The sequence below is a fragment of the Nomascus leucogenys genome, chromosome 10, assembly GCF_006542625.1.
Source record: "Nomascus leucogenys isolate Asia chromosome 10, Asia_NLE_v1, whole genome shotgun sequence".
NCBI lineage: Eukaryota > Metazoa > Chordata > Mammalia > Primates > Hylobatidae > Nomascus > Nomascus leucogenys.
The window spans coordinates 61,388,649-61,416,301 of record NC_044390.1 but is presented as its reverse complement, the minus strand read 5'-3'; the positions used below and the strand labels follow the sequence as shown (position 1 = coordinate 61,416,301).

The 27,653-nt window shown below is 43.7% G+C and overlaps 1 protein-coding gene across 2 annotated transcripts; it reads right to left on the bottom strand.

Moving 5' to 3' along the window:
- Positions 1-158: 158 nt before the first annotated feature.
- On the bottom strand, positions 159-26,699 carry LOC100588324 (zinc finger protein 562). Of its 2 annotated transcripts, none has more exons than XM_003275713.4 (6): positions 26,613-26,699; positions 12,035-12,189; positions 10,720-10,808; positions 9,359-9,485; positions 7,915-8,021; positions 159-5,283 (listed from the first exon to the last, which is right to left on the bottom strand). In XM_003275713.4, the coding sequence occupies exons 2-6, from the start codon at positions 12,057-12,059 to the stop codon at positions 4,351-4,353; spliced, it is 1,281 nt and encodes a 426-aa protein (XP_003275761.1). In that variant the 5' UTR covers positions 12,060-12,189; positions 26,613-26,699; the 3' UTR covers positions 159-4,350. The 2 variants fall into 2 exon arrangements, with proteins under 2 accessions (XP_003275761.1, XP_012365026.1); XM_012509572.2 differs by having other exon boundaries at positions 159-5,280.
- Between the last annotated feature and the right edge of the window lie 954 nt (positions 26,700-27,653).

The window sequence follows — 27,653 nt, the reverse complement described above, 5'->3', positions numbered from 1 at the left end:
CACCATGTTGGCCGGGCTGGTCTCGAACTCGTGACCTCAAATGATCTGCCCATGCCCACCTCCCAAATTGCTGGGATTACAGGCATTACCCCCACACCCAGCCTGACCACATTTATTTTAGAAAAGCGCCCTTCCATGCATTCACTTCTTCAAGTTTTTTTTTTTTTTTGAGATGGGGTCTTGCTATGTTGCCTAAGCTGGTCTAGAACTCCTGGGCTCAGGCCATCCTCCCAAGTAGCTAAAACTATAGGCATGCATCACCACATCATTTCATTGAAGTATTTATTAGGTACCATCATGAGCTAGGTGCAGTTCTAGGTATTGAGTTTTATCAGTAAATAAACATGATCATCACAGAGGATGCACAGGAAGTATTTAATAAATTCAAGAGGAATTCAGCCTCATAAATTATGAAATATTGGGAAATCATTCATCATGTAAAAACTGGATATAAAGAAAAAACTTTTCCTGCAGGACATTGTTGCGGGAAGTCAGGGACCCCAAACGGAGGGACCGGCTGAAGCCATGGCAGAAGAACGTGGATTTGAAGATTTCATGGACATTCATTAGTTCCCCAAATTAATACCTTTATAATTTCTTATGCCTGTCTTTACTGCAATCTCCAAACATAAATTGTAAAGATTTCATGGACACTTATCACTTCCCCAATCACTTCCCTTGTGATTTCCTATGCCTCTCTTTAATCTCTTAATCCTGTCAGCTGAGGAGGATGTATATTGCCTCAGGACCCTGTAATAATTGCATTAACTGCACAAATTGTACAGCATGTGTTTGAGCAATATGAAATCTGGGCACCTTGAAAAAAGAACAGGATTTAACAGCAATGTTTAGGAAACAAGACAGATAACCTTAAACTCTGACCGCCGGTGAGCCGGGTGGAACAGAGCCATATTTCTCTTCTTTCACAAGCAAATGGCAGAAATATCACTGAATTCTTTTTCTCAGTGAGCAACATCCCTGAGAAAGAGAATGCGCACCTGGGTGTGGGTCTCTGAACTGGCCCCCCGGGCATAGCCGTCTCTTATGCTCCAGACTGCAGGGGTGAAACAGACCCCAGTCTTCCATAGCGCTCCCAGGCTTATCAGGAAGAGGAAATTCCCGCCTAATAAATTTTGGTCAGACTGGTTGATCTCAAAACCCTGTCTCCTGATAAGATGTTATCAATGACAATAGTGCCCAAAACTTCATTAGCAATTTTAATTTCGCCTCGGTCCTGTGATCTCACCCTGCCTCCACTTGCCTTGTGATATTCTATTAGCTTGTAAAGTACTTGATGTCTGTGACCCATACCTATTTGCACACTCCCTCCCCTTTTGAAAATCCCTAATAAAAACTAGCTGGATTTTGCAGCTTGGGGGGCATCACAGAAACTACTGACATGTGATGTCTCCTCCGGACGCACAGCTTTAAAATTTCTCTCTTTTGTACTCTGTCCCTTTATTTCTCAAGCTGGCCAACACTTAGGGAAAATAGAAAAGAACCTACATGAATATTGGGGCAGGTTCCCTGATAGGACATAACCTCTTCAAAAAATAAAAAAGAAATAAAAACCTATAGCCAAGCCAATAAAACGGAGTGCATATCTCACCAGAACTGAAAAGACAAGTATGCTGGTATTACTAATTTTAGATGGTGTGCACTGCAGGTTGAAATCAGTCCAGTAAAGCAAGAAAATATTCAGAGAGAGCTTCATCATTACATGAGTTTTGGGGGTCATTGTACAGTCCAAAGTACTTAATATGATCCTTTTCTCTTTCCACATAGAGAATTAGATAATCTGTAAATAATGACTTAGTTTTCCACTTTAGGAGTTGGGTGTATATATATATACACACATATATATATAGCGACCCCCCAAATTTCATATGAAGCTCCAAACCCCAATGTGACTGTATGTGAAAAGAGAAGGGGGTGGGGAGGGGGGAGACGGACTGACCTATTTGTTGGTCTCCATTGTGTGAAGACATGAGGAAGTGGGCACTTACATGCCAGGAAGAGAGCTCTCACTAGAGGTTGACAATGCTGGTACTCTGATCTCAGACTTCCAGCCTCCAGATATGTGAGAATATAAATTTGTGTTTTGGGCCAGATATGGTGGCTCAGGCCTGTAATCCCAGCACTTTGGGAGGCCAAGGCAGGTGGATCACCTAAGGTCAGATCTGACCAACATGGAGAAACCCTGTCTCTAATAAAAACACAAACTAAGCCAAGGTTTGTGGTGCATGCCAATAATCCCAGCTACTGAGGGTGAGGCAGGAGAATTGCTGGAACTCGGAGGCGGAGGTTGCAGTGAGCCAAGATCATCCCATTGCACTCCAGCCCAGGCAACAAGAGCGAAACTCCATCTCAAAAAAAAAAAAAAAATCTGTGTTTTTTACCTCATTGATTTAAAATTTAATTTGTAGGCCATTTGGTCTGTGGTATTCTATTATGGTTGCCTGAGCTGACTAAGGCAGATTTTGGTACTGAGAAGTGAGGTACTGCAATTAAAAACAAACAAAAAAACTAAAAATGTTAAGCAGCTTTGAAACTGACAAATGAGTAGAGGCTGGAAAAATTCTGATGTGCAAGCTGGAAATAAGGTTGGTAAGGGTGATTCTGGTGAGATGTCATTGGGGAACAAGGAACATTCTATTGAGAAATGAAGAAAAGACAACCCTTGATATAAAGTGGTGAAAAACTTGGCAGAACTGTATTCTAGCACTTTGTGGAAGATAGAGCTTGAGAGAGATAAAACTCGGTATGCATCACTAAGATCTGTAATTAAAGTGTTAAAGGACACAGGAAGCTTCATTCTTCTTGACTGCTTACAGAAAAATGTGCTGGGAACAGGCCCCCCAAATCTGGCCATAAACAGGCCATGAGAAACTGGCCATAAATAAAATCTCTGCAGCACTGTGACATGTTCGTGATGGCTATGACACCCATGCTGGAGGTTGCTGGTTTACCAGAATGAGGGCAAGGAACATCTGGCCCACCCAGGGCAGAAAACTGGAAAACTGCTCAAGGCATTCCTAAACCACAAACAATAGCATGAGTGATTTGTGCCTTAAGGACATGTTCCTGCTGCAGATAACAAGCCAGAGCCTGTCCCTTTCTTTCCTGTAAGGAATACTTTTAGCTAATCAATAATCTATAGAAATAATGCTCATCACAGGCTTACTGTCAATAAATATGTGGGTCAAACTCTGTTCAAGCTCAGCTCTGAAGGCTGTCAGCCCCGATTCCCACTCTGCACTCTATTTCTGTGTCTTTGTCTTAATTCCTCTAGAGCGGCTGGGTTAGGGTCTCCACGACCCAGCTGGTCTCGGCAAAAATGCAAAAGAGGAAACCTGAATTGCAGAAGAAATTGTTAAGGAAAAAGGAACCAGAACTTGGAGATTTGGAAAATTCTCAGCCTATCCATACTGCAAAAATTAGAAAACTTGTACTGAAGAGAATCCTCAAAGTGTGGCTGAACAATCATTTGATAAAGAGATCATGAGTGGGATTCATGGACTATATCAGCCATCTTAACAGAAATGAGAAGAGAGACTGGATTATACCAGAAGGGACACTGCCACTTACATTGTGCCACCTAAAATGGACAGAGAAGACAGAACAGAACAGGCAAGGTTGTCACACTTCTTATTTTACAAGAAGGGGACACAGAAATACTCAGCTGTGAAAGGGCATTGGCAGTTATGGATGGTTTCATTCCTGACATGCTCTGCAGGATCCATGGGAACAGAAGAGAACCTTGGAGGAGCATCTTTTTAACAATCCACCTCTGGGGCCTACATAATCTTGGCTTCTGGTAAATTTTGACATGAATGTGCCACACTGGCAGCTACTAACTAACGGGCTAGGATCAATCTGCATGATTTATCTCATGCAGAACTTGTTAATGCTAAGATCTTAGGAATCTAATCACCAAGGTGAGGCAGCCTGCAGTACCGACCTCACCATCCATGACCCTTCTTCACAGATGCCCAGACTCAGGCAACCATGAAGCTGTATTCAGAACCTGTAGGCTTAATTTCAGATGCCTCGGGATGGCATCTAAGGCCAATCCATGAGCCATTATAACCTCCGAAAGGCATTTAGGACAAATCTGATGATCTTTGCACTGCCAATAATTAAAGATGGCAACGAATGGGCTAAATGGTAACAACACGTGTATCCTTACATTCATGGGATTTCTCCCCAGTGTGAATTCTTTCATACATACTTAGGCACGAGGAAACAGCAAATGCTTTCCCACATTCTTTACATACAAAGGGTTTCTGTCTGGTATGAGTTCACAGGTGGGGTGAGGAATACAGAAATTCTTTCCCACATATCTTGCATTTACCTTTCTCCACTGTGAGTTTTCAAATGTTTACTACGATGGGAAGAAGTAATGAAGGTCTTCCCACATTCAACACATTCATAAGGCTTCTCTCCTGTGTGAATTCTTCTATGTTGAGTAAGGGTTGAGGATCTATTGAAGGCTTTCCCACATTCCTTACACTGATAGGGTTTCTCTCCAGTGTGATTTCGTATGTGTATAGCAAGGCCCGTGTATTGAGTGAAGGCTTGGCCACATTCCTTACATTCATAGGGTTTTATTCCAGTGTGAGTTCTTACATGTTGAGTAAGGTGAGTTGATCTAGTGAAGGCTTTCCCACATTCCGTACATTTGTGTGGTTTTATTCCAGTGTGAATTTGAATGTGAACATTAAAGGATGAGGAATTTCTAAAGGATCTTCCACATTCTTTACATTCAAAGGACTTCTCTCCTTTATGAGTTTTTGCATGTGCAGAAAGTTGAGAAAAATTAGTGAAGGATTTCCCACAGTTCTTAGTCTTTTCGGATTTCTTTCCAGTATGAACTGTTACATACTGCTTTAGGTGTGAGGAAGGTGTGATGGCGCTCTCACATTCCTGAAATTCACAGAGTTTCTCTCCAATGTGGATTCCCATGTGATTATCAAGGCTTGCAAAATACTTAAAGCCTTTTCCACATTCCTTACATTTGTAGGGTTGTCTTCCATTGAGAATTTCAAGATGTACACCAAGGCCTGGAGTTAAGGTGAAGACTTTTCCACATGGATTAAATTTGGAAAGTTCCTGTGCAATAGAGGCTTCCTTGTGCACACTGAGGATGTCTTTTCCATAACAATTACCCTCAAAAGTGTTCCCTCCATTCTGAGCTCTCATGTGTGTCTTAAGGCAAAACTGTTCACTGAAGACCTCACCACAATTCTCACAGAGTTTCCATCCACTGTAGCTTCTTGTCTGCTGATGAGGGGATAAAATATTTAAAATGTTTTCAGACATATTAAGAGATTTCACCCATATGAACACAAAAACATTATTCTGATGACAATTATTTTACTTTTTAATGTTTAATTTTTTTATTTTTTGAGACAGCGTCTTGTTCTATCTCCCAGTCCACAGGGCAGTGGCACAATCTCTGCTAACTGCAACCTCCACCTCCCAGGTTCAAGTGATTCTCCTGCCTCAGCCTCCCAAGTAGCTGGAAATAACAGGTGTGCGCTACCACACCAGGGAATTTTTCTATTTCTTTGTAGACACAAGTTTTGCCAAGTTGCCCAGGCTGGTATCAAACTCCTGAGTTCAGATGAACTGCCTGCCTTGGCCTCCCAAAGTGGTAAGATTACAGGCATGACCCGCCATGCACAGCATGTTTTACTTTTTTCAGAGCTAGGGTTTCACTCCATTGCCTGGTCTATAGTGCACTGCAGTGATCATGGCTCACTGTAACCACAAACGCCTGGCTGGGTTCAAGTGATCATCCTAGCTAAAAGCTGTGTAGCTAGGATGATAGGCATGCATCATCGTACCTGGCCAATCTTTTGATTTATTTATTTTATTTTTGAGATGGAGTCTCACTTTGGCTGGAGTGCAGTGTCACGTTTTTAGCTCACTGCAACCTCCGCCTCCTGGGTTCAAGCAGTTCTTCTGCCTCAGCCTGCCGAGTAGCATGTACAACCAGATCTAGCTTTTTGTATTTTTACTACAGATGGGATTTCACCATGTTGGCCAGGGTGTTCTCAAACTCCTGACCTCCTCATCCACCTGCCTAGGCCTCCCAAAGTGCTGGAATTACAGGCGTGAGCCACCGCACCCGGCCTCAATTTACTTTTATAGAGACAGGGTCTTGGTATGTAGCCTAGGCTGGCCTCGAACTCTTCAAGAAACCCCGCCTCAGCCTCCCAAACTGCTGGGATTACAGCCATGAGCTACCAAGTCAGCCTACTTTGATAACTATAATTTTTACAATTTTTCTTCCATGGTTTCATTTCCTACCTTCTTGATTTCTTGCCAGAATTCTATGCCACTGGCTCTAATTGTTCAAAAAAAACAAAAACTGTCTCTTTTTGATTGTCGGGCTGGTTTGAGACAGGGTCTCACTGTCACCCAGGCTGGGTACCATGGCACAATCACAGCTCACTGTGGCCTTAAACACCCAGGCTCAAGCCATCATCCTCCCTTAGTCTCCCGAGGAGCTTGGATTACAGGTGCATGCCAACGTGCCCGGCTAATTTTTTATTTTTTTGTAGAGACAGGGTCTCCCTGTTGCCCAGGCTGGTCTTGATCTCCTAGACTCAAACAATTCTCCTGCCTCAGCTTCCCAAAGTGCTGGGATTACAGGTGTCAGCCATTGAACCCAGCCAAATTTTGCAGATTTTCATGAAACTGTTTAAATCATCAATGTCTAGTTACATATGTGGGAATATGTACTTTTGGGTATTTTGCAGTGACAAGTTATACAAGTATGGAACATCACAAAATTCATCACATTCAGACTATCTTTGCAGAGAACCTGCTCTCTCAAGGATACAGGCTACTTCTCTCTCAAGTATCTCTCATTTGTGCTGTTTCTTTTTCACTGCCAACTCCACCTCCCGTGTTTAAGCAATTCTGCCTCAGCCTCCCATGTAACTGGGATTACAGGTGCCCACCACCAAGCCTGGCTAATTTTGTATTTTTAGTAGAGATAGAGTTTCACCATGTTGGTCAGGCTGGTCTCAAAGTGCTAACCTCAAGTGATCCACACACCTCGGCATCCCAAAGTGCTGGGATTACAGGACCCACTTTCTTTTTTTTTGAGATGGAGTCTCACTTGGTCGCCTAGGCTGGAATGCAGTGGTGCAGTGCTGGCTCACTCAGCAACCTTGGCCTCTGGGTAAGCAATTGTCCTGCCTCAGCCTCCCGAGTAACTAGGATAACAGGTGCCCACCACCACACACAGCTAATTTTGTATTTTTAGTAGAGACAGAGTTTTCACCATGTTGGCCAGGCCTGTCTCACCTGACCTCAAGTGATCCACCTATCTTTGCCTCCTAAAGTGTTAGGATTACAGGCATGAGCCACCACATCCAGCCTCTTTTTAAAATCAGAGATGGGATCTTGCTATACTGCCTAGGCTGGTCTTGAATTCCTGGGCTCAAATGATGCTCCCACCTCAGCCTCCCAAGTAGCTGGGATTACAGACGTAAACCACACCACTAACTGGGCTGATTTTTTAGAATGGAATTCTCAATCTTTTCAGAGAAGAAATTAAGAAATATCCGTCATGGCCTGGCACAGTGGCTCACCCCTGTAATCCCAGCACTTTGGGAGGTTGAGTCAGGTGGATCATGAGGTCAGGAGATGGAGACGATCCTGGCTAACACGGTGAAACCCTGTCTCTACTATAAATACAATAAATTAGCTGGGCATGGTGGCAGGTGCCTGTAGTCCCAGCTACTTGGGAGGCTGAGGCAAAAGAATCGCTTGAACCTGGGACTTGGAGGTTGTGGTGAGCTGAGATGGTGCCACTGCACTTCAGCCTGGCAGAGCAAGACTCCATCTCAAAAAAAAAAAAAAAAAGAAGAAAAAATAAATATCCCTCATGAATCTTACCATTTGTATCCCAGTGAATATCTGATTCTTCAAAAAACCCTGCTGAAGTGATGACCGTTTGGTTCTAGGTTGTATTTCCCATTCTGAAGTTAAGCAGAAAAAGAAATCTAAGGGTTTAGAGAAGAAATGTGTTAGTTTAAAATGAGTCATTTGTCCTTGTTTTCAAATTAAACACAGTATTAAAATAAAAGCCACAGGCCAGGCACGGTGGCTCAAGCCTGTAATCCCAGGACTTTGGGAGGCTGAGGCGGGTGGATCATAAGTTCAGGAGATCAAGACCATCCTGACCAACATGGTGAAACCCTATCTCTACTAAAATACAAAAAAAAAAAAAAAAAAATTAGCCAGGTGTGTTGGCATGTGCCTGTAGTCTCAGCTACTTGGGAGGCTGAGGCAGGGGAATCACTTGAACCCAAGAGGTGGAGGTTGCAGTGAACCGAAATCACACCACTGCACTCCAGCCTGGGCAACAGAACGAGACTCCATCTCAAAAAAAGAGAAAAAGAAAAAGAAAATAAAAGCAAGAGAACCTTGAGGATTTTGGTATGTCAAAAATTTGGCCATAAGGATGTGGGGCTTATTACACAACTGATGTGTTTAATAGTTTATTACAAACTGCTTCTGTGAAAATTACAACTGATGGGGAACAGAAGAGAAGATTATCAGGAAAGGAAAGTAGGAAAGATTAGGATAAAGAGCATATATCAAAATGATAAACTTAACAAAAAAACAGAACAGCTTCAGGAAGCTGTGGCAGGAGAATGGAAAGAACCCAGGAGGTGGAGCTTGCAGTGAGCAGAGATCGCACCACTGCACCCCAGCCTGGGTGACAAGAGTGAGACTCTGTCTAAAAAAAAAAAAAAAAACACACAACAAGTAGTTTTGTTTGACTAGACAGAAAATAAAAGTCAGAGATATCTGACATTCTGAGAAAAATAACTTAAATCTTCTCAGGCAAATTGGATCTTTAAAAATCTTTTTATCTTCTTTTTTTGAGTCGAAGTCTCACTCTGTCACCCAGGCTGGAGTGCAGTGGCACAATCTTGGTTCACTGCAACCTCCGCCTCCCGGATTCAAGTGATTCTACTGCCTCAGCCTCCCGAGTAACTGGGACTACAGGTGTGTGCCACCATGCCTGGCTAATTTTTTCGCACTTTTAGTAGAGACAGGGTTTCACCGTGTTAGCCAGGCTGGTCTTGATTTCCTGACCTTGTGATCTGCCTGCCTCAGCCTTCCAAAGTGCTGGGATTACAGGCGTGAACCACTGTGACCGGCCTAGTCTTTATTTTTAGAATTTTTTTTTTTTTTTAGAGATGAGGCTTCACAATGTTGCCAATGCGAGTATCAAACTCCCAGGCTCCAGCGATTCTCTCACCTCAGCCTCCCAAGTATCTGGGACTACAGGTGCAGGCCACCATGCCAAGCAAAGTGATGTTACTCTTACCCACAGAGGCCAGGTTCATGTAGTTTTCCAGCATCACATCTCTGTAGAGGTATTTCTGAGTTGTGTCCAGTAAAGCCCACTCCTCTGGGGTGAACTCCACAGCCACATCATCAAACGTCACTGAATCCTAAGTCATCAAACACATGCTGGTTTGAGCCAATGAACACTTCCACCAATATTCACTGGAGAATGAGGAAAGGGGAACCTTATACTCACTTATACGTGGTTCTCAGGTCTCCCATGATCTACTCCAGGGTTTAAAGTCTCAGGAGCTCTTGTGTCTAAACAATCAAGGTTGACCTCCTACAGGCATATGCCTTTAACAGCACTTTTTTTCTTGTGTGTGTGTGTGTGACAGAGTTTTGCTCTTTTTGCCCAGGCTGGAGTGCAATGGCACGATCTCGGCTCACTGCAACCTCCACCTCCTAAGTTCAAGTGATTCTCATGCCTCAGCCTCCCAAGTAGATGGGATTACAGGCATCCAACACCACACCCGGCTAATTTTTGTATTTTTAGTAGAAATGGGGTTTCACCATGTTGGCCAGGATGGTCTCAAACTTCTGACCTCATGTGATCCACCCACCTCGGCCTCCCAAGGTGCTGGGATTATAGGTGTGAGCCACCACACCCATCCAAACAGTACTTTTAAAAAATTTCTTAAAATCTTTTTTGTCTGATCTACTTATTTTTAATTTTCTAGTATTTTTTTAAATTTAAAGTTTTTATTTTTGATTAGAACAGTACTTCCTAAACATGAATTTTTATCTATCTAGCATCTATCTATCTATCCAATCTTTTTATTTATTTATTTATATATAAAGACAGGGACCCACTGTGTCACACAGGCACAATCACTGCTTACTGCAGCTTCGATCTCCTGGGCTGAAGTGCTCCTCCACCCCAGCCTCCTGAGTAGCTGGAATTATAGGGATGAGCCACTGCACACTGCTTACATTATCTCAGCACAACCAGGCTAGAAGCTCTTTCTGTCCCATTGGTGTCTATGCAGCACACTCCTGAGCACACTTCAGATACCTGATAAATGGTGATGAGTGAATAAATTATTTGATAAAAGGACACTTTCATCTGCTTTATCATCTGTCACCCCACCCAGCGATGAAGAAAGATGCAGTTGGCACCAAGCTTAATTAGTAATTACCGAGTTACTGGGATGATTTTCAAGTTAACACTTTATGCATAGGAGACTTCATTCCCTGGGGAAATTCATCTGGGGGCTCAGTCATTGAGTAAGACTTCATTTGCACTAAGAAAACTCTGGAGATGAGTCTGCCTAGAAGGAAATGTGTCTACCTATTGGATGTAAGTATGTCATTTTGTACAACAGTACATTTTCTGTTTACCTGGTAAGAATTTGACCGGTGGTCCTCCACCATCGTTCCTATCTTTGTCTTTTCTTCAAAAGGGCAGATTGGTTCCCTGGAAAAAAACCCTAGTGGAAAAGTAAGAAGGCATGAGAAGCCAGAGCTGCCCACATTCTCATGCCTAGAAGTCATTCCATCCTAGCTTGAAATTCCCATATGCTCCTGCACACTCGAGAAAACCGCACACACACAACACTTCCATGAAATGCCATAGTAGTCCTGCTGTGTCACCTAGACCCAGAAAAGCAGATGTGGGCTGAGCTGCCTGTTGTGTAAAGGGTGATAGTTTCATTTTTCAAGGAAACTTACACCCTGAAAAATGTGACTCTCTATCTGCCCATACTACTAACACTCATGAAGCTTATGTAGCATTTCCTAAGGCACACAAACCAGGGCTGAATTCTAAAACAGCATTCTGGCTGGGCACAGTGGCTCATGCCTGTAATCCCAACATTTTGGGAGGCCAAGGCAGGCAAATCACTCGAGGTCAGGCATTCAAGACAGCCTGGCCAACATGGGAAAACCTCACCTCTACTAAAAAAAAAAAAAAAAAAAAAAAAAAAAAAAAAAAAAAAATTACAGGATGCTGAGGCAGAGAATTGCTTGAACCTGGGAAGTGGAGGTTGCAATGAGTCAAGATCATGCAACTGCACTTCAGCCTGGCTGACAGAGTGAGACTCCGTCTCAAAAAAATAAGGATTAGCCAAACCTGGTGACGCATGCTTGTGTACTTGGGAAGCTGAGGCAAGAGAATTGCTTGAACCCAGGAGGCGGAGGTTGCAGTGAGCCGAGCTTACACCACTGCACTCCAGCCTGGGTGACAGAGCAAGATTCTGTCTCAAAAAATAAATAAATAAAAATATAAATAAAATAAAACAGCATTCTGTGTCTCACTTGAATTCCTCCTAAAAGAACTAGCAGCAGCCGGGCGCAGTGGCTCACGCCTGTAATTCCAACACTCTGGGAGGCCGAGGTGGGCAAATCACCTGAGGTAGGGAGTTCAAGACCAGCCTGACCAACATGGAGAAACCCGTCTCTACTAAAAATACAAAATTAGCCTGTGGTCCCAGTGACTTGGGCGGGTGAGGCAGCAGAATCACTTGAACCCAGGAGGTGGAATTTGCAGTGAGCTGAGATCGCGCCATTGCACCCCAGCCTGGGCAATAAGAGCAAAACTTCATCTAAAAGAAAAAAAAAAGCAGCATGCCTGTTCAGGCCCAGCTCACTGGACTCTTATGTTGTGGAGGGCGACCTAAAGCAGAATCTCTGAAAAGGAGCATCAACAAGGACTTACCAAAGGACAAGTCAATGGCTGACATCCTCTGAAGCTGATTGTGAGATGTGCCTCAATGCTCTCTTTCTTGATGCCAAGATCACCTCAAGGCAGCTTATGAATCTAGGTGGATAGAGGCAATCTGCATTCCTCTTTGTACAGGGTTATCTGAGGTCCTGTTCATACCAATCATCAAAAAACAAGCATCAAACATCAGTCATTGAACATTATGCATGAGCTTCCTCTCTGCAGGTGACAGATGTGAAGGCCACCGAAAACTGTATACTCAGTATCGCCACTAAGTAATGACAGTATTAATAACAGCAACTGACATTTACTGAGGACTAGTATGTCAGAAGTAGCTTTATATATACATGCTCACTTAATTATCATAACCATCCTTCCCAATAGCTATCATTACCTGTATCTACCTATGTATCTATCCATCTATCTATTTATTGAGATAAGGTCTCACTCTGTTGCCCAGGTTTAAGTACAATGGCACAATCATAGCTCTCTGTAGCCTAGACCTCCCGGGCTCAAGTGATCCTCCCACCTCAGCTTCCTGAATAGCTGGGACCACAGGTGTGCATCATCAAGCCTTATTATTATATTATTATTATTATTTTGAGACAGAGTCTCACTCTGTTGCCGAGGCTGAAGTGCAGTGGTATGATCTTGACTCACTGCAACCTCCACCTCCTGTGTTCAAGCGATTATCAGGCCTCAGCCTCCAGAGTAGCTGGGATTACAGGTATGCACCACCATGCCTGGCTAATTTTTATATTTTTAGTAAGGATGGGGTTGGTCAGGCACGGTGGCTCATGCCTGTAATCCCAACACTTTGGGAGGCCAAGGCAGGTGGATCACGAGGTTAGGAGTTCGAGACCAGCCTGGCCATCGCAATGAAACCCCATCTCTACTAAAAATATAAAAAATTAACTGGGTGTGGTGGTGGGCGCCTGTAATCCCAGCTACTCAGGAGGCTGAGGCAGGAGAATCGCTTGACCCCGGGAGGTGGAAGTTGCAGTGAGCCGAGATTGTGCCAATGCACTCCAGCTCAGGCAACGGTGCGAGACTCCATCTCAAACAACAACAACAAAAAAGAAATGTGTAAGGATGGGGTTTCGCCATATTGGCCAGGCTGGTCTCAAACTTTCAGCCCCCAAAGTGGCTGGGACTACAGGCGCACACCACTGGATCTAATTTTTCGCATTTTTAGTAGAAACAAGGTTTCACCAGGTTGCCCAGGCTGGTCTCAAACTCCTGGGCTCAAACAATCCTCCCGCCTTGGCCTCCCAAAGTGCTGGGATAATAAGCATGAGCCACCATGCCTGGCCCATTACCTCTATTTAATACTGAAAAGAACCTACATTCAAATAATCCTAGTAATTGGTCTGATATTTGACCCTAGAGCCTGATCTCCTGTATATGCTGTTACCCCCCAGTATGACCAGAAGACAGCCCAGACCTGCACAGAACAACTCAGTAGTCACTAGCCACATGTGTTATTGATAACTTCATTGTGTACCTAAGATGACTGAAGAACAGAATTTAAAATATTCAAAAAAAGGCCAGGCGCGGTGGCTCACACTTGTAATCTCTACTTTGGGAGGCTGAGGCAGGCAGATCACCTGAGGTCAGGAGTTCAAGACCAGCCTGGCCAACATGGCAAAACCCTGTCTCTACTAAAAGTACAAAAATTAGCCGGGCATGGTGGCACATGACTGTAATCCCAGCTACTCAGGAGGCTGAGGCAGGAGAACTGCTTGATCCCAGGAGGCAGAGGTTGCAGTGAGCTGAGATCATGCCACCGCACTGTAGCCAGGAAGACAGAGCGAGACTCCATCTCAAAAAAAAAAAAAAAAGAGAAAGAAAATATAGACAATAGGCTGGGCGAAGTGGCTCACGCCTGTAATCCCAGCACTCTGGGAGTGCCAAGGCAGGCAGATCACAAGGTTAGGAGATCGAGACCATCCTGGCTAACGTGGTGAAACCCTGTCTCTACAGGCTGGGCACGGTGGCTCACGCTTGTAATCCCAGCACTGTGGGAGGCCGAGGCGGGCGGATCACGAGGTCAGGAGATGGAGACCACGGTGAAACCCCATCTCTACTAAAAAAATACAAAAAAAATTAGCCGGGCGTGGTGGCGGGCGCCTGTGGTCCCAGCTACTCGGAGAGGCTGAGGCAGGAGAATGGCGTGAACCCCGGGGGACGGAGCCTGCAGTGAGCCAAGATCGCGCCACTGCACTCCAGCCTGGGTGAAAGAGCGAGACTCCTTCTCAAAAAAAAAAAAAAAAAAAAAAGAAACCCTGTCTCTACTAAAATACAAAAAATTAGCCAGGCATGGTGGTGGGCGCCTGTAGTCCCAGCTCCTCGGGAGGCTGAGGCAGGAGAATGGCGTGAACTTGAGGTCAGGAGTTCAAGACCAGCCTAGCCCATATGGTGAAACCTCATCTCTACTAAAAATAGAAAACTTAGCCACTCGTGGTGGCACACGCTGCAGTCCCACCTACTCAGGAGGCTAAGGCAGGAGAATCACTCGAACCCGGGAGGTGCCCGCCTTGGCCTCCCAAGGTGCTGGGATTACAGATGTGAGCCACCGCACCTGGCCAGCTGTTGTTCTAAATGTAGTATCTTTACTGAAAAGAATGAACACAACAGTTGGCACTTGGTATACAACTAATGTAGATAATGGCCTTATCTCTATGCCAATTTGAAAAAACAGCCAGAATTGGCCAGGCGTGGTGGCTCACACCTGTAATCCCAGCACTTTGGGAGGCTGAGGTGGGCGGATCACGAGGTCAGGAGATTGAGACCATCTGGCTAACGCAGTGAACCTCATCTCTACTAAAAATACAAAAAAAAAAAAAAAAATTAGCCAGGCATGGTGGCAGGCGCCTATAGTCCCAGGTACTCAGGAGGCTGAGGCAGGAGAATGGCGTGAACCCAGGAGGTGGAGCTTGCAGTAAGCGAGATTGCACCACTGCACTCCAGCCTGGGTGACAGAGTGAGACTCCATCTCAAAAAAAAAAAAAAAGGAAAAAGAAAAAAGAAAAGAAACAGCCAGAATCACTCCACACCATTGCCTCCAGACTGCATAAATTTTCCTTCCTGTTCACTTCCAAAATATAGTCCTCAAGGGTCCTGACATTCCAAAAATCATCACACTGGTTGACTGTGTAGATAGTTTTGTTTTTTTTTTGAGGTGGAGTGTTGCTCTTATCGCCCAGGCTAGACTGCAGTAGCACGATCTCCACCACTGTAGCTATTGTTCTTTTTTTTTCTTTTTTTTTTTTTTTGAGACGGAGTCTCGCTCTGTCTCCCAGGCTGGAGTGCAGTGGCGCGATCTTGGCTCACTGCAGCCGCCGCCACCGCCTCCCAGGTTCAAGCAATTTTCCTGCCTCAGCCTCTCGAGTAGCTGGGACTACAGGACTCCAGAGTAGCTGGGACTCCCTAGTTCAAGTGATTCTCCTGCCACAGCCTCCCAAGTAGCTGGGATTACAGGTGCCCGCCACCATTCCCAGCTAATTTTTTTTTTGTATTTTTAGTAGAGATGGGGTTTCACAATGACGGCCAGGCTGGTCTTGAACTCCTGACCTCAGGTGATCTGCCCACCTCGGCCTCCCAAAGTGCTGAGATTACAGGTGTGAGCCACCACACCTGGCCTATGAATTTGTTTGTTTGTTTTTAAGATGGAGTTTCACTCTTGTTGCCCAGCCAGGAGTGCAATGGTGTGATCTCAGCTCACTGCAACCTCCGCCTCTTGGTTCAAGCTATTCTCCTGCCTCAGCCTCCCGAGTAGCTGGGATTACAGGCATACATCACCACACCTGGCTAATTTTTGTGTTTTTAGTAGAGACTGGGTTTCTCCATGTTGGTCTGGCTGGTCTCGAACTCCTGACCACAGGTGGTCCACACACCCCAGCCTACAAAAGTGCTGGAATTATAGTTCACTTGTTTTAACGTTCCTTAAAGATTAATTTTCCCCAAGGAGGGACTGCACATTTTGGGTTGGATTTATTATCAGTACTTATAAAAACTATTACGTTATGGTTAAGTTGTTCCACCACTGGCCAGTGGACTGTCTTCAAGATGGCTCCTTTCCTTTTGACAAGACCCTAACAGTCACTGATTGTTTTCATACAGGGTATGTGTTCCAACATTATCTTGTACATTTCTTGCACGGTTTAGCTTATGGATGTAATCATATATGTGATCTGAGGACTTTTGGGTTTCTGCCGTTTTTGAAAAGTTTCTCAGGGCTGGATGCGGTAGCTCACACCTATAATCCCAACACTTTGGGAGGCTGATGCAGGTGGATCACCTGAGGGCAGAAGTTCGAGACCAGCCGGGCACGGTGGCTCACGCCTGTAATCCCAGCACTCTGGGAGGCCAAGGTGGGTGGATCATGAGGTCCAGCCTGGGCGACAGAGACTCTGTCACAAAAAAAGAAAAGAAAATCTCTCAAATACCACCGTTTATATAACATATTTCTATATATGCACACGTGTGCTTTATAAAACAGCTCTAGGCCAGGAGTAGCCTGTAATCCCAGCATTTTGGGAGGCCAAGGCAGGTGGATCACCTGAGGTCAGGAGTTTGAGACCAGCCTGGCCAACATGGTGAAACCCTGTCTCTACTGAAAATACAAACATTAGTCGGGTGTGGTGGCACACGCCTGAAGTCCCAGCTATTCAGGATACTGAGGTTGAAGAATCGCTTGAATCTGGGAGGTGGAGGTTGCAGTGAGCCAAGATCGTGCCACTGCACTCCAGCCTGGGGACAGAGCAAGACTCTGTCTTAAAAAAAAAAGTAGTTTCTGTGGCTACAAAGAAGTGAAAAAAACTCCAAGGAGATGGTAAGAGAATCAAATTTCCATATCCACAACACCCTTCTCCTTAATCCAGCACCAAGAATGTGGAAAATTTCTACCAATTCAGTTTCTACACTGGAAAAAACTGAGATCAAGGTGGACAACCACCTTCTCCACCATCCTTGGTTCCCTGGTAAAAGATCAGTCCTTCCCTGTCTCAACCCACAGGAAGCATCACAAGAGCCTGAAGGGAGAAATACCCTGAGGACATCCAGGGACGAAGAGGGGAGGCAGGACTACCATCCCCAGCCCTGGGAGCACCATCCTGTACGGGTATGCTACACAGGTCCCCTGGGCAGAACACACAGCCAGCCTTCCCACATTGCTGGAATATGCCCTTTAGGACTCCCCAATTCTGGATGGGCAGTATTCTTGATTGTTTGCTAGAGCAGAGGCAAACATGGGTTTAAGATTTCATCTAGTGCTGAAAAGGAGGCAGTGACCTAGGGAAATTTTAAAGAAAGGAAATCATTTCGGGAGGCCAACACAGGCGGATGGCTTGAGCTCAGGAGTTCAAGACCTGCCTGGGAAACATGATGAAAACCCATCTCTACTAAAAAGTACGAAAAGTAGCCAGGTGTGATGGCATGCACCTCACCTACGTAGGAGACAGAGGTGGGAGAATTGCTTCAGCATGGGAGGTAGAGGCTGCAGTGAGCCATGATCACACCACTGCACTCCAGGCTAGGTGACAGAGAGAGACCTTGTCTTAAAAAAAAAAAAAATCAAAAGAATTTAAGAGGCTGGGTGCTATGGCTCATGCCTATAGTCCCAACACTTTGGGAGGCTGAGGCAGGTGGATCACCTGAGGTCAGGAGTTCAAGACCAGCCTGACCAACATGGAGAAACACCATCTCTACTAAAAATACAAAATTAGCTAGACATGGTGGTGCATGCCTGTAATCCCACTGCTCGGGAGGCTGAGGCAGGAGAATCGCTTGAACCCGGGAAGCAGAGGTTGTGGTGAGCCGAGATCATGCTATTGCACTCCAGCCTGGGCAACAAGAATAAAGCTCCGTCTCAAAAAAAAAAAAAAAAAAAAATTACACAATGGAACATTGTTTTGGTTTTGGTATGCTGACAAACCAAAATCTATGGGATAAAAGCAGTACTAAGGGAGAATTTTACAGCAGTAAACGCGTACATCAAAAAAGCAGAAAAATTTAAAATAAACCTAATTATACCCCTTAAGATACTAGAAAAGCAAAAACAAACCAGATTCAAAATTAGTAGAACAAAAGAATAAAGACCAGAGCCAAAATAAACAAAATTGAAAATAAAAAACAATACAGAAGATCAATAAAACATAAAGTTGATTACTTGAAAAGATAAACAAAATTAACCTTCGGCTAGACTAAGGGAAAAAAAATGACCCAAATAAAATAAAAAATGAAAAAGAAAACGGAACAGAAACTACAGAAATACAACCAATCATTAGAAACTATTATGAAAAACTATATGCCAACAAACTGAAAAGCCTGGAAGAAATGGACAAATTCTTGGGCGCATACAACCTACCAAGACTGAACCATGAAGAAACAGAAAAAATCAACACACCAATAACAAGATTGAAGTGATAACAAAATGAATCCCGTCAAAGAAAAGCCCAGGACCTGATGACTTCACTGCTAAATCCTACCAAAAACTTAAAGAAATAATACCAATACTACTTGAACTCCTCAAACAAAATTGAAGAGGAGAGAATATTTCCAAACTTAGTCTACAAGGTGAGCATTATTCTCATATCAAAATCAGACAAGAGAACAACAACAACAACAAAATAACAGGCCAGTATCACTGATGAACATACCTGCAAAAATTCTCACCAAAATATTAGCAAACCAAATTCAACACATTAAGAAAATCATTCACCACAATCAAGTGAAATTCATCCTAGAAATACAACGATGGTTCAACATATGCAAATCAATAAATGTGATCTACCAAATTAACAGAACCAAGAATAAAAACCGTATGAGATTTCCACAGATGCCGAAACACCATTCGATAAAATTCAATATCCCTTTTTTACAAAAGTCCCCAACAAACTGTGTATAGAATGAATATACCTCAAAATAATAAAGGCCATATATGACACACCCACATCCAACATCATACCGAACAGGGAAAAATTGAAAGTCTTTCCTCTGAGATCTTGAACAGAACAAGGATGTCCACTTTTACCACTTTTATTCAACATAATACTATAAGTTCTGACCAGAGCAATTAGGCAAGAGAAACAAATAAAGGTCATCTCAACTAAAAAAGAAGTCAAATTACCCTTGTTTGCCAATGACATGACCTTTTTCTCTTTAGAAACAGGGTCTCCCTCTGTTGCCCAGGCTGGAATGCAGTTGTGATCACAGCTCACTGCAGCCTTGATCTCCTGGGCTCAAGCGATACTCCTGCTCAGCCTCCCGAGTAGCTAGAACCACAGGCATGTGTGACAATGCTAACTTTTTTTTTTTTTTTTTAGAGACTAGGGGCAGAGGGGCCCTCAGTATATTACCCAGGCTGGCCTTGAACTCCTGATTTCAAGTGATCCTCTTGCTTTGGTCTCCTAAAATGCTGGGATTACAGGCATGAGCCACCATGCTCAGCTGACATAATCTTATATTTAGAAAAACCTAAAGACTCCACCAAAAACCTGTTAGAACTGATAAACGAATTCAGTAAACGTTCAGGACACAAAATCAACATACAAATATCAGTTGCATTTATATATGCCAACGGTGAACAATCTGAAAAAGAAATTAAGGAAGTAATCACATTTACAATAGCTGCAAAGACTATAAAATGCCAGCACCAGGCATGATGACTCACAATTGTAATCCCAGAATTTTGGGAGGCTGAGGTGGGAGGATTGCTTAAGCCCAACAGTTCAAGACCAGCCTGGGCAACGTGGCATGGCTCAGTCTCTATTAAAAAAAATTAGCCAGGCATGATGGCACACACCTGTAGTCCCGGCTACTCAAAAGAGGCTGAGACAGGAGGATTCCTTGAGCCCAGGAGTTCAAGGCTGCTGCATGAGCTACAACTGCACCACTGTACTCCAGCCTGGGCAACAAAGTGAGACCCCACTTCAGAAAAAAAGAGAAAAGAAAAAGTAACCAAAAGATTGAAGGAACTATACAAGGAAAACTATAAAACACTGATGAAACAAACTGTAGAGGATACAGGAAAAAAATGGAAAGATATTCCATGCTCATGGATTAGAAGAATATTATTAAAATGACAATACCACCCAAAGCAATTTACAATTAAGAGCAACCCTTATCAAAATAGCAATGACATTCATCACAAAAATAGAAAAAAATCCTAAAATTTATATGCAACCACAAAAGACTTCAAACAGCCAAAGAAATACTGACCAAAAAGAACAAAGCTGGAATCATCACACCGCCTGACTTCAAAATGTAGTACAAAGCTATCATAACCAAATCAGCATGGTACTGACATGAAAAAAACACATAGATCAATGGAAGAGAACAGAGAACCTAAACACAAATCTACACATTTACAGACAGCTCATTTTCAACAAAGGCACCAAAAGCATACAATGGGAAAATAACAGTCTTTTCAATAAATGCTGCTGGGAAAACTGGATAACCATATGCAGAATAGAACTAGATGCCATCTCTCAGCATAAAAAAAATAAAGTCAAAACAGATTAAAGACTTACATCTAACACCTGAAACTATAAAACTAGTAGAGGAAGACACTGGGGAAACAATCCAAGACACTGGTCTGGGTAAAGATTTCTTGGGAAGACCTCAAAAGCACAGGCAACAAGAGCAAAAATAAACATATGAGATTACATCAAGCTAAAAAGCTTCTCCACAGCAAGAGAAACAATCAACAAAGTGAAGAGACAATCGACAGTATGGGAGAAAATATTTACAAACTATCCACGTGGGATTAATAATCAGAATATATAAGGAACTCAAATTTGGTAACAAAAAAAATCCAATAAAAAATTGGCAAAAGGTCAGAATAGATGTTTCTCAAAAAAAAAGACATACGAATGGCCAACAGGTGTACAAAAAACTGCTCAACATCACTAATCATCAGAGAAATACAAATCACACATAACCACAATGAGATATCATCTCACCTCATTTAGAGTGGCTTTTATAAAAAAGACAGGGAATAACAAATGCTGATGAGGATGTGGTGAAAAGATAATCCTTGTATGCAGTTGGTGGGAATATAAATTAGTACAGCCACTGTAGAGAACAATATTCAGGTGTCATGGCTCATGCCTGTAATCCCAAAACTTGAGGCTGCGGTGGGAGATCACTTGAGCCCAGGAGTTCCAGACCAGGCTGGGCAACACAGCAAGACCTGTCTGTACACACATGCACACACAAAACCTGTCTGAACCTGGCAAGACCTGTGTGCGTGCGTACACACACACACACACACACACACAACCAGTCAGGGACAGTGGCTCATGCCTGTAATCCCAGCTTTTTAGGAGGCCAAGACAGGCAGATCACTTGAGGTCAGGAGTTTGAGACCAGCCTGGTCAACATGGTGAAACTCTGTCTCTACTGAAAATTCAAAAATTAGCTGGGCATGGTGGTGTGCACTTGTAGTCCCAGCTACTCGGGAGGCTGAGGTAGGAGAATTGCTTGAACCCGGGAGGCGGACGTTGCAGTGAACCAAGATCGTGACACTGCACTCCAGCCTGAGTGACAGAGTGAGACTCTGTCTCAAAAAATCAAAAAAACAAAACAAAAAAACTTAGCCAGGTGTATTAGTGGAGGCCTCTAGTCCTGGCTACTCAGGAAGCTGAGGTGGGAGGATCACCTGAGCCCAGGAAGTCAAGGCTGCAGTGAGCCATGATTATGCCATGGTGCTCTAGCCTGGGTGACACAGCAAGACTATCTCAAAAAAAAAAAAAAAAAAAAAAAAAAAAAGCCAGTATGGGGGTTTCTCAAAAAATTAAAAATAGAACTACCATATGATCTGGAATCCCATTGGGTATATATCCAAAAGAAAGGAAATCAATATATTTGAAAAGATATATATACACTCCCTTGTTTACCACAGCACTACTCATAATAGCCAAAATACAGAATCAACCTAAGTGTCCAACAATGAAAGAATGAATAAAGAAAATATGGTATATATAGACAGTAGATTATTATTCAGCCATAAAGAAAAATGGAATTCTGTCATTTGCAGCAACTGGATAGAACTGGAGGTCATCATGGAAGTGAAATAAGCCAAGCACAGCAGACAAATACCCCATATTCTCACATGTGGGAGTTAAAAAGTGGATCTCATGAGCATAGAGTACGGATTGGTGGTTACTAGAGGCCAGAAGGGTAGGAAGGAAACGGAGATAAAGAGAGGTTGATTAGGCTGAGGTGGCTCATGCCTGTAATCCTAGCACTTTGGGAGGCCAAGGCGGGTGGATCACCTGAGATCAGGAGTTCGAGACCAACCCGTCCAATATGGTAAAACCCCGTCTCTACTAAAACTACAAAAATTAGCCGGGTGTGGTGGTGCACCCCTTAATCCTAGCTACTCGGGAGGCTGAGGCAGGAGAATCACTTGAACCCAGGAGGAGGCAGAGGTTGCAGTGAGCCAAGATCATGCCACTGCATTCCAGCCTGGGTGACAGCAAAACTCCATCTCTCAAAAAAAAAAAAAAAAAAAAAAAAAAGAGGTTGATTCAGGGGTAAAATACACAGTTAGAAGAAATAAGAACTGGTATTCAATAGATCAGTAGGGTGACTACACTTTATATGCATCTATTATACATTTCAACACAGCTAAGAGAATAACTTGATGTTCCTACAATAAAGAAAAGATAAATATTTAAGGTGACAGATATGCTACTTACTCTGATTATGTGAATGTATCAAATTATCACATGTACTCTGAAAATATGTTCATCTATTGTGAATCAAAAAAAATTTTCTGGATTGTAAAATAGGGAGTGGGAGATTCTGGGGCTTGTCTAGATCACGTAAAGACATCCCTGCAAGATGTCACTCCAAGTTACTGCACCTAATACAACCTACCACTAACAAGGAGCAATGAGCCATGATTATGCCATTGCTCTCTAGCCTCGGTGATCCGCAAGACTTTGTCTTAAAAAAAAGAAAAAAAACCCAGTATGGAAATTTCTTAAAAACTACCATCCGTAGACCTCTTGAATTTTGGAGGCAACTATACATTTGCATGTACTTTAACACCCCACACAGTTACGTGTAAGGATTCTAGTTTCAACTGTAGACAAGAGCAATTTCAGGCTGCAGTGCAAGCTTCCCAAGCACTTGGTCCACCTGATCCAGCAGACCCAGTGATACTCAACATGTCCATGTTAAATGGCATGTTATTTATTGGAAGCCTCTGGCATGCACCAACAGAAGATGTAGAGTACAGCCCTCCGGTATGGCAGAGTCAATTCATGCCCTCTTGTGCAGATTAACTGTTTTTCTTTTGAGAAACAGGCTGTGGTTTGCCACTAGCACATGACAGAGAATGAACAACTAGTCATGGGACATGAAGTAACTAAGGCAGAACTGAGTAATTTGAGACTTTCTGGTCCCCAAAGCATGAAGTACACACTGTCACCCATTATCAAACAATGGTTGTCAGCTTCTCCTCTGGACCCAAATCCAAGTTTGTAGGAAATCGCATGAAATAAAGGAATATCTACACACACCATGAGAATCCAATCAGAAATATCTGATTGTACGACTTTCTAAGAGAATGAGTGTGACTCTCTGAAAGTCAATTTAACAGACAATAATAACTGTTATAGGCAAAAAGACACTGAAGACACTAACAATTGCAATGCAAAAATCTTGAATGGATCTTAGATCCAAAAACACCCAAGAGCATACGTTGAATCAATGAGGAGAATTTTAGTTATTACGCAAAGTAGACATTAGATGACATTATTATTTTTTATTTAAGTGAAATACTAGTATTGTGGTTTTAATATGACAATGCCTTTTTTTAGGAGGTGCATTACGAAGTATTTAAAGGTCAAGCATCACGTGTACAATTTATGCTCAATTTACACTCAAATTGTTCACCATAAGATTTACCTGAGGAGAAAGAAAAAAAATGCTAAAAAAAATTAGGTAAATCTACTAGACTGGGTGTGTTAGATGTTCAAGTTTTCCTTAGGATCAACTTTTTCAGAAAAAAATGTACAAACTACACTTAGTCCAAACATGCTCTTAATAATAAGATAAATTGTACAGATACTAGATATTTTATTACACTGATACTAGAATAATATTCTGATTTTAATAGTAAATAATTCTAGTGTCAGTGTAATAAAGCCTCCATCCTTTCTTCCTGGTTCCTGGAGGCCCCTGTTTTGAAGCTCTGTGGGGAAGTACAGACCTAAGAACTTCAGACGAAGAGAATAGTTGAGTATTATTGCCTTTCTTTCTTTTTTTTTTTTTTTTTTTTTTTGAGACAGTTTCACTCTTGTCGCCCAGGCTGGAGTGCAGTGGCGGAATCTCGGCTCAATGCAACCTCCACCTCCCAGGTTAAAGTGATTCTCCTGCGTCAGCCTCTGGAGTGGCTGTGTAAGATACAATATATTTCTCTGAATTTCTCTTCAAAAGTTCAGCCTATTAACTTCCTTGTTCTTTGTTCTCAAACTCAACTTTCCTGTTCTCCATGCCTCCTTGCCTCTAGTTACTGTAAACAAACTTCCCATCAGCTCTAATCAATAACACATCTGTTCCCTTGGCTACCCATTCTGCAGCTATGCCACTCTTTGAAACTGCACATCCCACCAGCGTGACTCACACATCCCCCTACTCTTCCTTTTTTGGGGAAAATATTCACAGATAGCCAATAGGGTCAGTTTAGATTCTGTGGTCCGACTCTAACCCACCAGGGAGTGACACAGAGGTAGGGACCCAGGGTTAAAAATAAAAATCCCTTCCCCTCCCTTATTCAGTGTACTCTCACCATCACTCCATCCGCGAGACTCACCCTTCTATAGAAATAAATTGCATTGCTGAGAAAACTTTTGCCTGAGTGCTAGTTCCACTTTGCAGCACCAAGCGTTTTATTTTTTTATCTCCAACAGCTGGGATTACAGGGGCCCGCCACCAAGCCTGGCTACTTTTTGTATTTTTAGTAGAGACAGGGTTTTACCATGTTGGCTAGACTAGTCTCGAACTCCTGACCTCAGGTGATCCACCTGCCTCTGCCTCCCAAAGTGCTGGGATTACAGGTGTGAGCCAGAGCATCTGGCCTGGCTTTCTTAAGTAGAAAGGCTTGCAGCTGGTAACAATTAGAAAAAAAATAATCTGCAAGAAAATAAAAATAAAAAACTAAAGGCTTAGTCTACACGTGTTCATATTTACATACAAAAACGGGCACACCCTAAACAACTATATGTTTTTTCCATTTGAATGTAATGTGTCAAAAATAAGTGGTGGGTGGATCACTTGAGGTCAGGAGTTCGAGACCAGCCTGGCCAACATGGTGAAACCCCATCTCTACCAAAAATATAAAAAATTAGCCAGGTGTGGTGGTCCACGCCTGGAATCCCAGCTACTCAGGAGGCTGAGGCAGGTGACTCATGTTATAAATAAAGTTTTTGTGCCACAAAAAAAAATAGCACTCGAACATAACATTTTCTTTTCTCAGCAAGGCAATTTACTTCTATAGAAGGGTGTGCCCTCACAGATAGAGCAACAGTGAGCATACACCAGGACTGAGCATACACCAGGACAAGGGAGAGGAGGGGGTTCTTATTCTCGAGGAAAGTGGCCCCTGCCACTGTGTCCTTCCCTGACGGCTAGGGTTAGACCCAACAGGCTAAACCAATTCCGATTGGCTAATTTAAAGAGAGTGACGGGGTGAGTGGTTTGGTGGGGAAAATGGTTATAACAGAGCAGGAAATTGGAACGAGTCAGGGTGGAAAATGAGTCAGGGTGGAAAATGAGTCAGGGTGGAGTAAGTAATCGAAGTAAGTCTGGGTGGAGCAGGCAATCAGAATGACTCAGGGTGGAGCAGGTGATCGAAAAAGGTTGCTTTACAGAGAAGTTTAAAACTAGAAGGCAAAGAATTAAATATACTGACCTATTGATTCTTTAAAAAGAAATTTAAAACTCATATCTAACAATCACTTGAACCCGGGAGGTGAAAGTTGCAGTGAGCCAACATCGTGCCACTGCACTCCAGTGTGTGTGACAGAGTAAGACTCCAGATCAAAAAAAAAAAAAAAAAAATAGTAAAGGACATCAAGACAACGCCAGATTCTCAGATGAGACATTTTTTAGCAAATAAATGGAAGTCACAGCCCTCTTGAAACCATTTTTCTGCCGGTGCTCACCAGGAACATGCCGGAAGAGATAGGTTCCAGACGCGGGAGAATGCGGGGCCACAGCCAACCTCACCAGAACGGCAGAAATCCTTTTCCTTTCGGAAAGAAAAAAACTCAGAAAAGTTGCTTTCCAAGCTTTTCAAGAGAGGGGCACAGCGGATGAAAGTACTCAAGAAAACACCCAGCGGAGGCTGGACAAACACACTTCCCAACGCGGCTCCCGACGGGGACAGACGGAGTGTGCGGCCTCTCGGAAGTGGCCAGAGGCCGCACCAGGAGGACGGACAGCCCCTGGAAAAGCGAGTGAAACGAGGCGGATCTGAGAGCCTCCTGGGCGACCACGCCCAATCCTTCCTTTGCCGCCCCCCTGCTATCTCCTGGCCCCTCAAGCAGGTGGAACTCACCACAACCAGGGTGGACTCCACCACAATAAAGGTGAAATGGCACTGACCACGCAGAGCCACAGCCGGTAAAGATGGCGGTGGGACGCTGACGTCACTTCCGCTCCGAGCCTCCGGCCGGGTGGGGCTCCAGGGCTTGAGTTTCAGCCACGTAGGACACAGAAATTCTAGTTTCCTCCTGGGTGGGTGCGGACAGTGCCTGGGGTTGGCTCAGGGAGCGGGATGCAGAAACCGTTTCAGAGAAAAAGATGAGTTTAGAACCGGGCCTCTGGACGGAACTGTGGGAGAGGGGTGGGGCCCATACTTGGAGGCGGTTTAGAGGTGGGACCCGGCCTAGCCCGCGTTTCAGGTGGCCAGATGGGCTGGAAAGGTGGGGATGGGGGATTGGACGCACCCCAGAGGATGCTCCTCCAAAGCTTATCCTGGGCGGGCTCAGTGGCTCACGCCTGTAATTCCAGCACTTTGGGAGGCTAAGGCAGGTGGATAGCTTGAGTCCAAGAGTTCCAGACCAGCCTGAGTAAAATAGCAAGACCGTGTGGTTTTTTTTCTTTTCTTTTTCTTTCTTTTTTTTTTTCGAGACAGAGTTTCGCTCTTTTGCCCAGGCCCGTGCCCGGCTCGACCCTGTCTCTATTAAAATATATATATAAGGCCAGGCGCCAGTGGCTCACGCCTATAATCCCTGCACTTTGGAAGGCCAAGGCGGGCGGATCACCTGAGGTCGGGAGTTTGACACCAGCCTGGCCAACATGGTGAAACCCCGTCTCTACTAAAAATACAAAAAATAGCTGGGTGTGGTGGCAGGCGCTTGTAATCCCAGCTACTCAGGAGGCTGAGGCAGGAGAATCGCTTGAACCCAGGAGGCTGAGGCAGGAGAATCGCTTGAACCCAGGAGGCGGAGGTTGCGGTGAGGCCTGATGGCGCCACTGCACTCCAATCTGGGGGACAATAGCGTGACTTCGTCTCAAAAATATATATATGTGTGTGTGTGTGTGTGTGTGTGTGTGTATCTACATAAAGTCTTTTTGCATGCCGCTCCTCATGTTC

Bases quoted from the DNA above. Each gene is read 5' to 3' on its own strand.
- LOC100588324 (XM_003275713.4), bottom strand. From the start codon at position 12,059: ATGTCAGCCATTGACTTGTCCTTTG. The intron at 10,809-12,034 runs GTAAGTCCTTGT...CTTTTCCACTAG, and splicing joins AGCCATTGACTTGTCCTTTG to GGTTTTTTTCCAGGGAACCA. The intron at 9,486-10,719 runs GTAAACAGAAAA...TTGATGACTTAG, and splicing joins ACCGGTCAAATTCTTACCAG to GATTCAGTGACGTTTGATGA.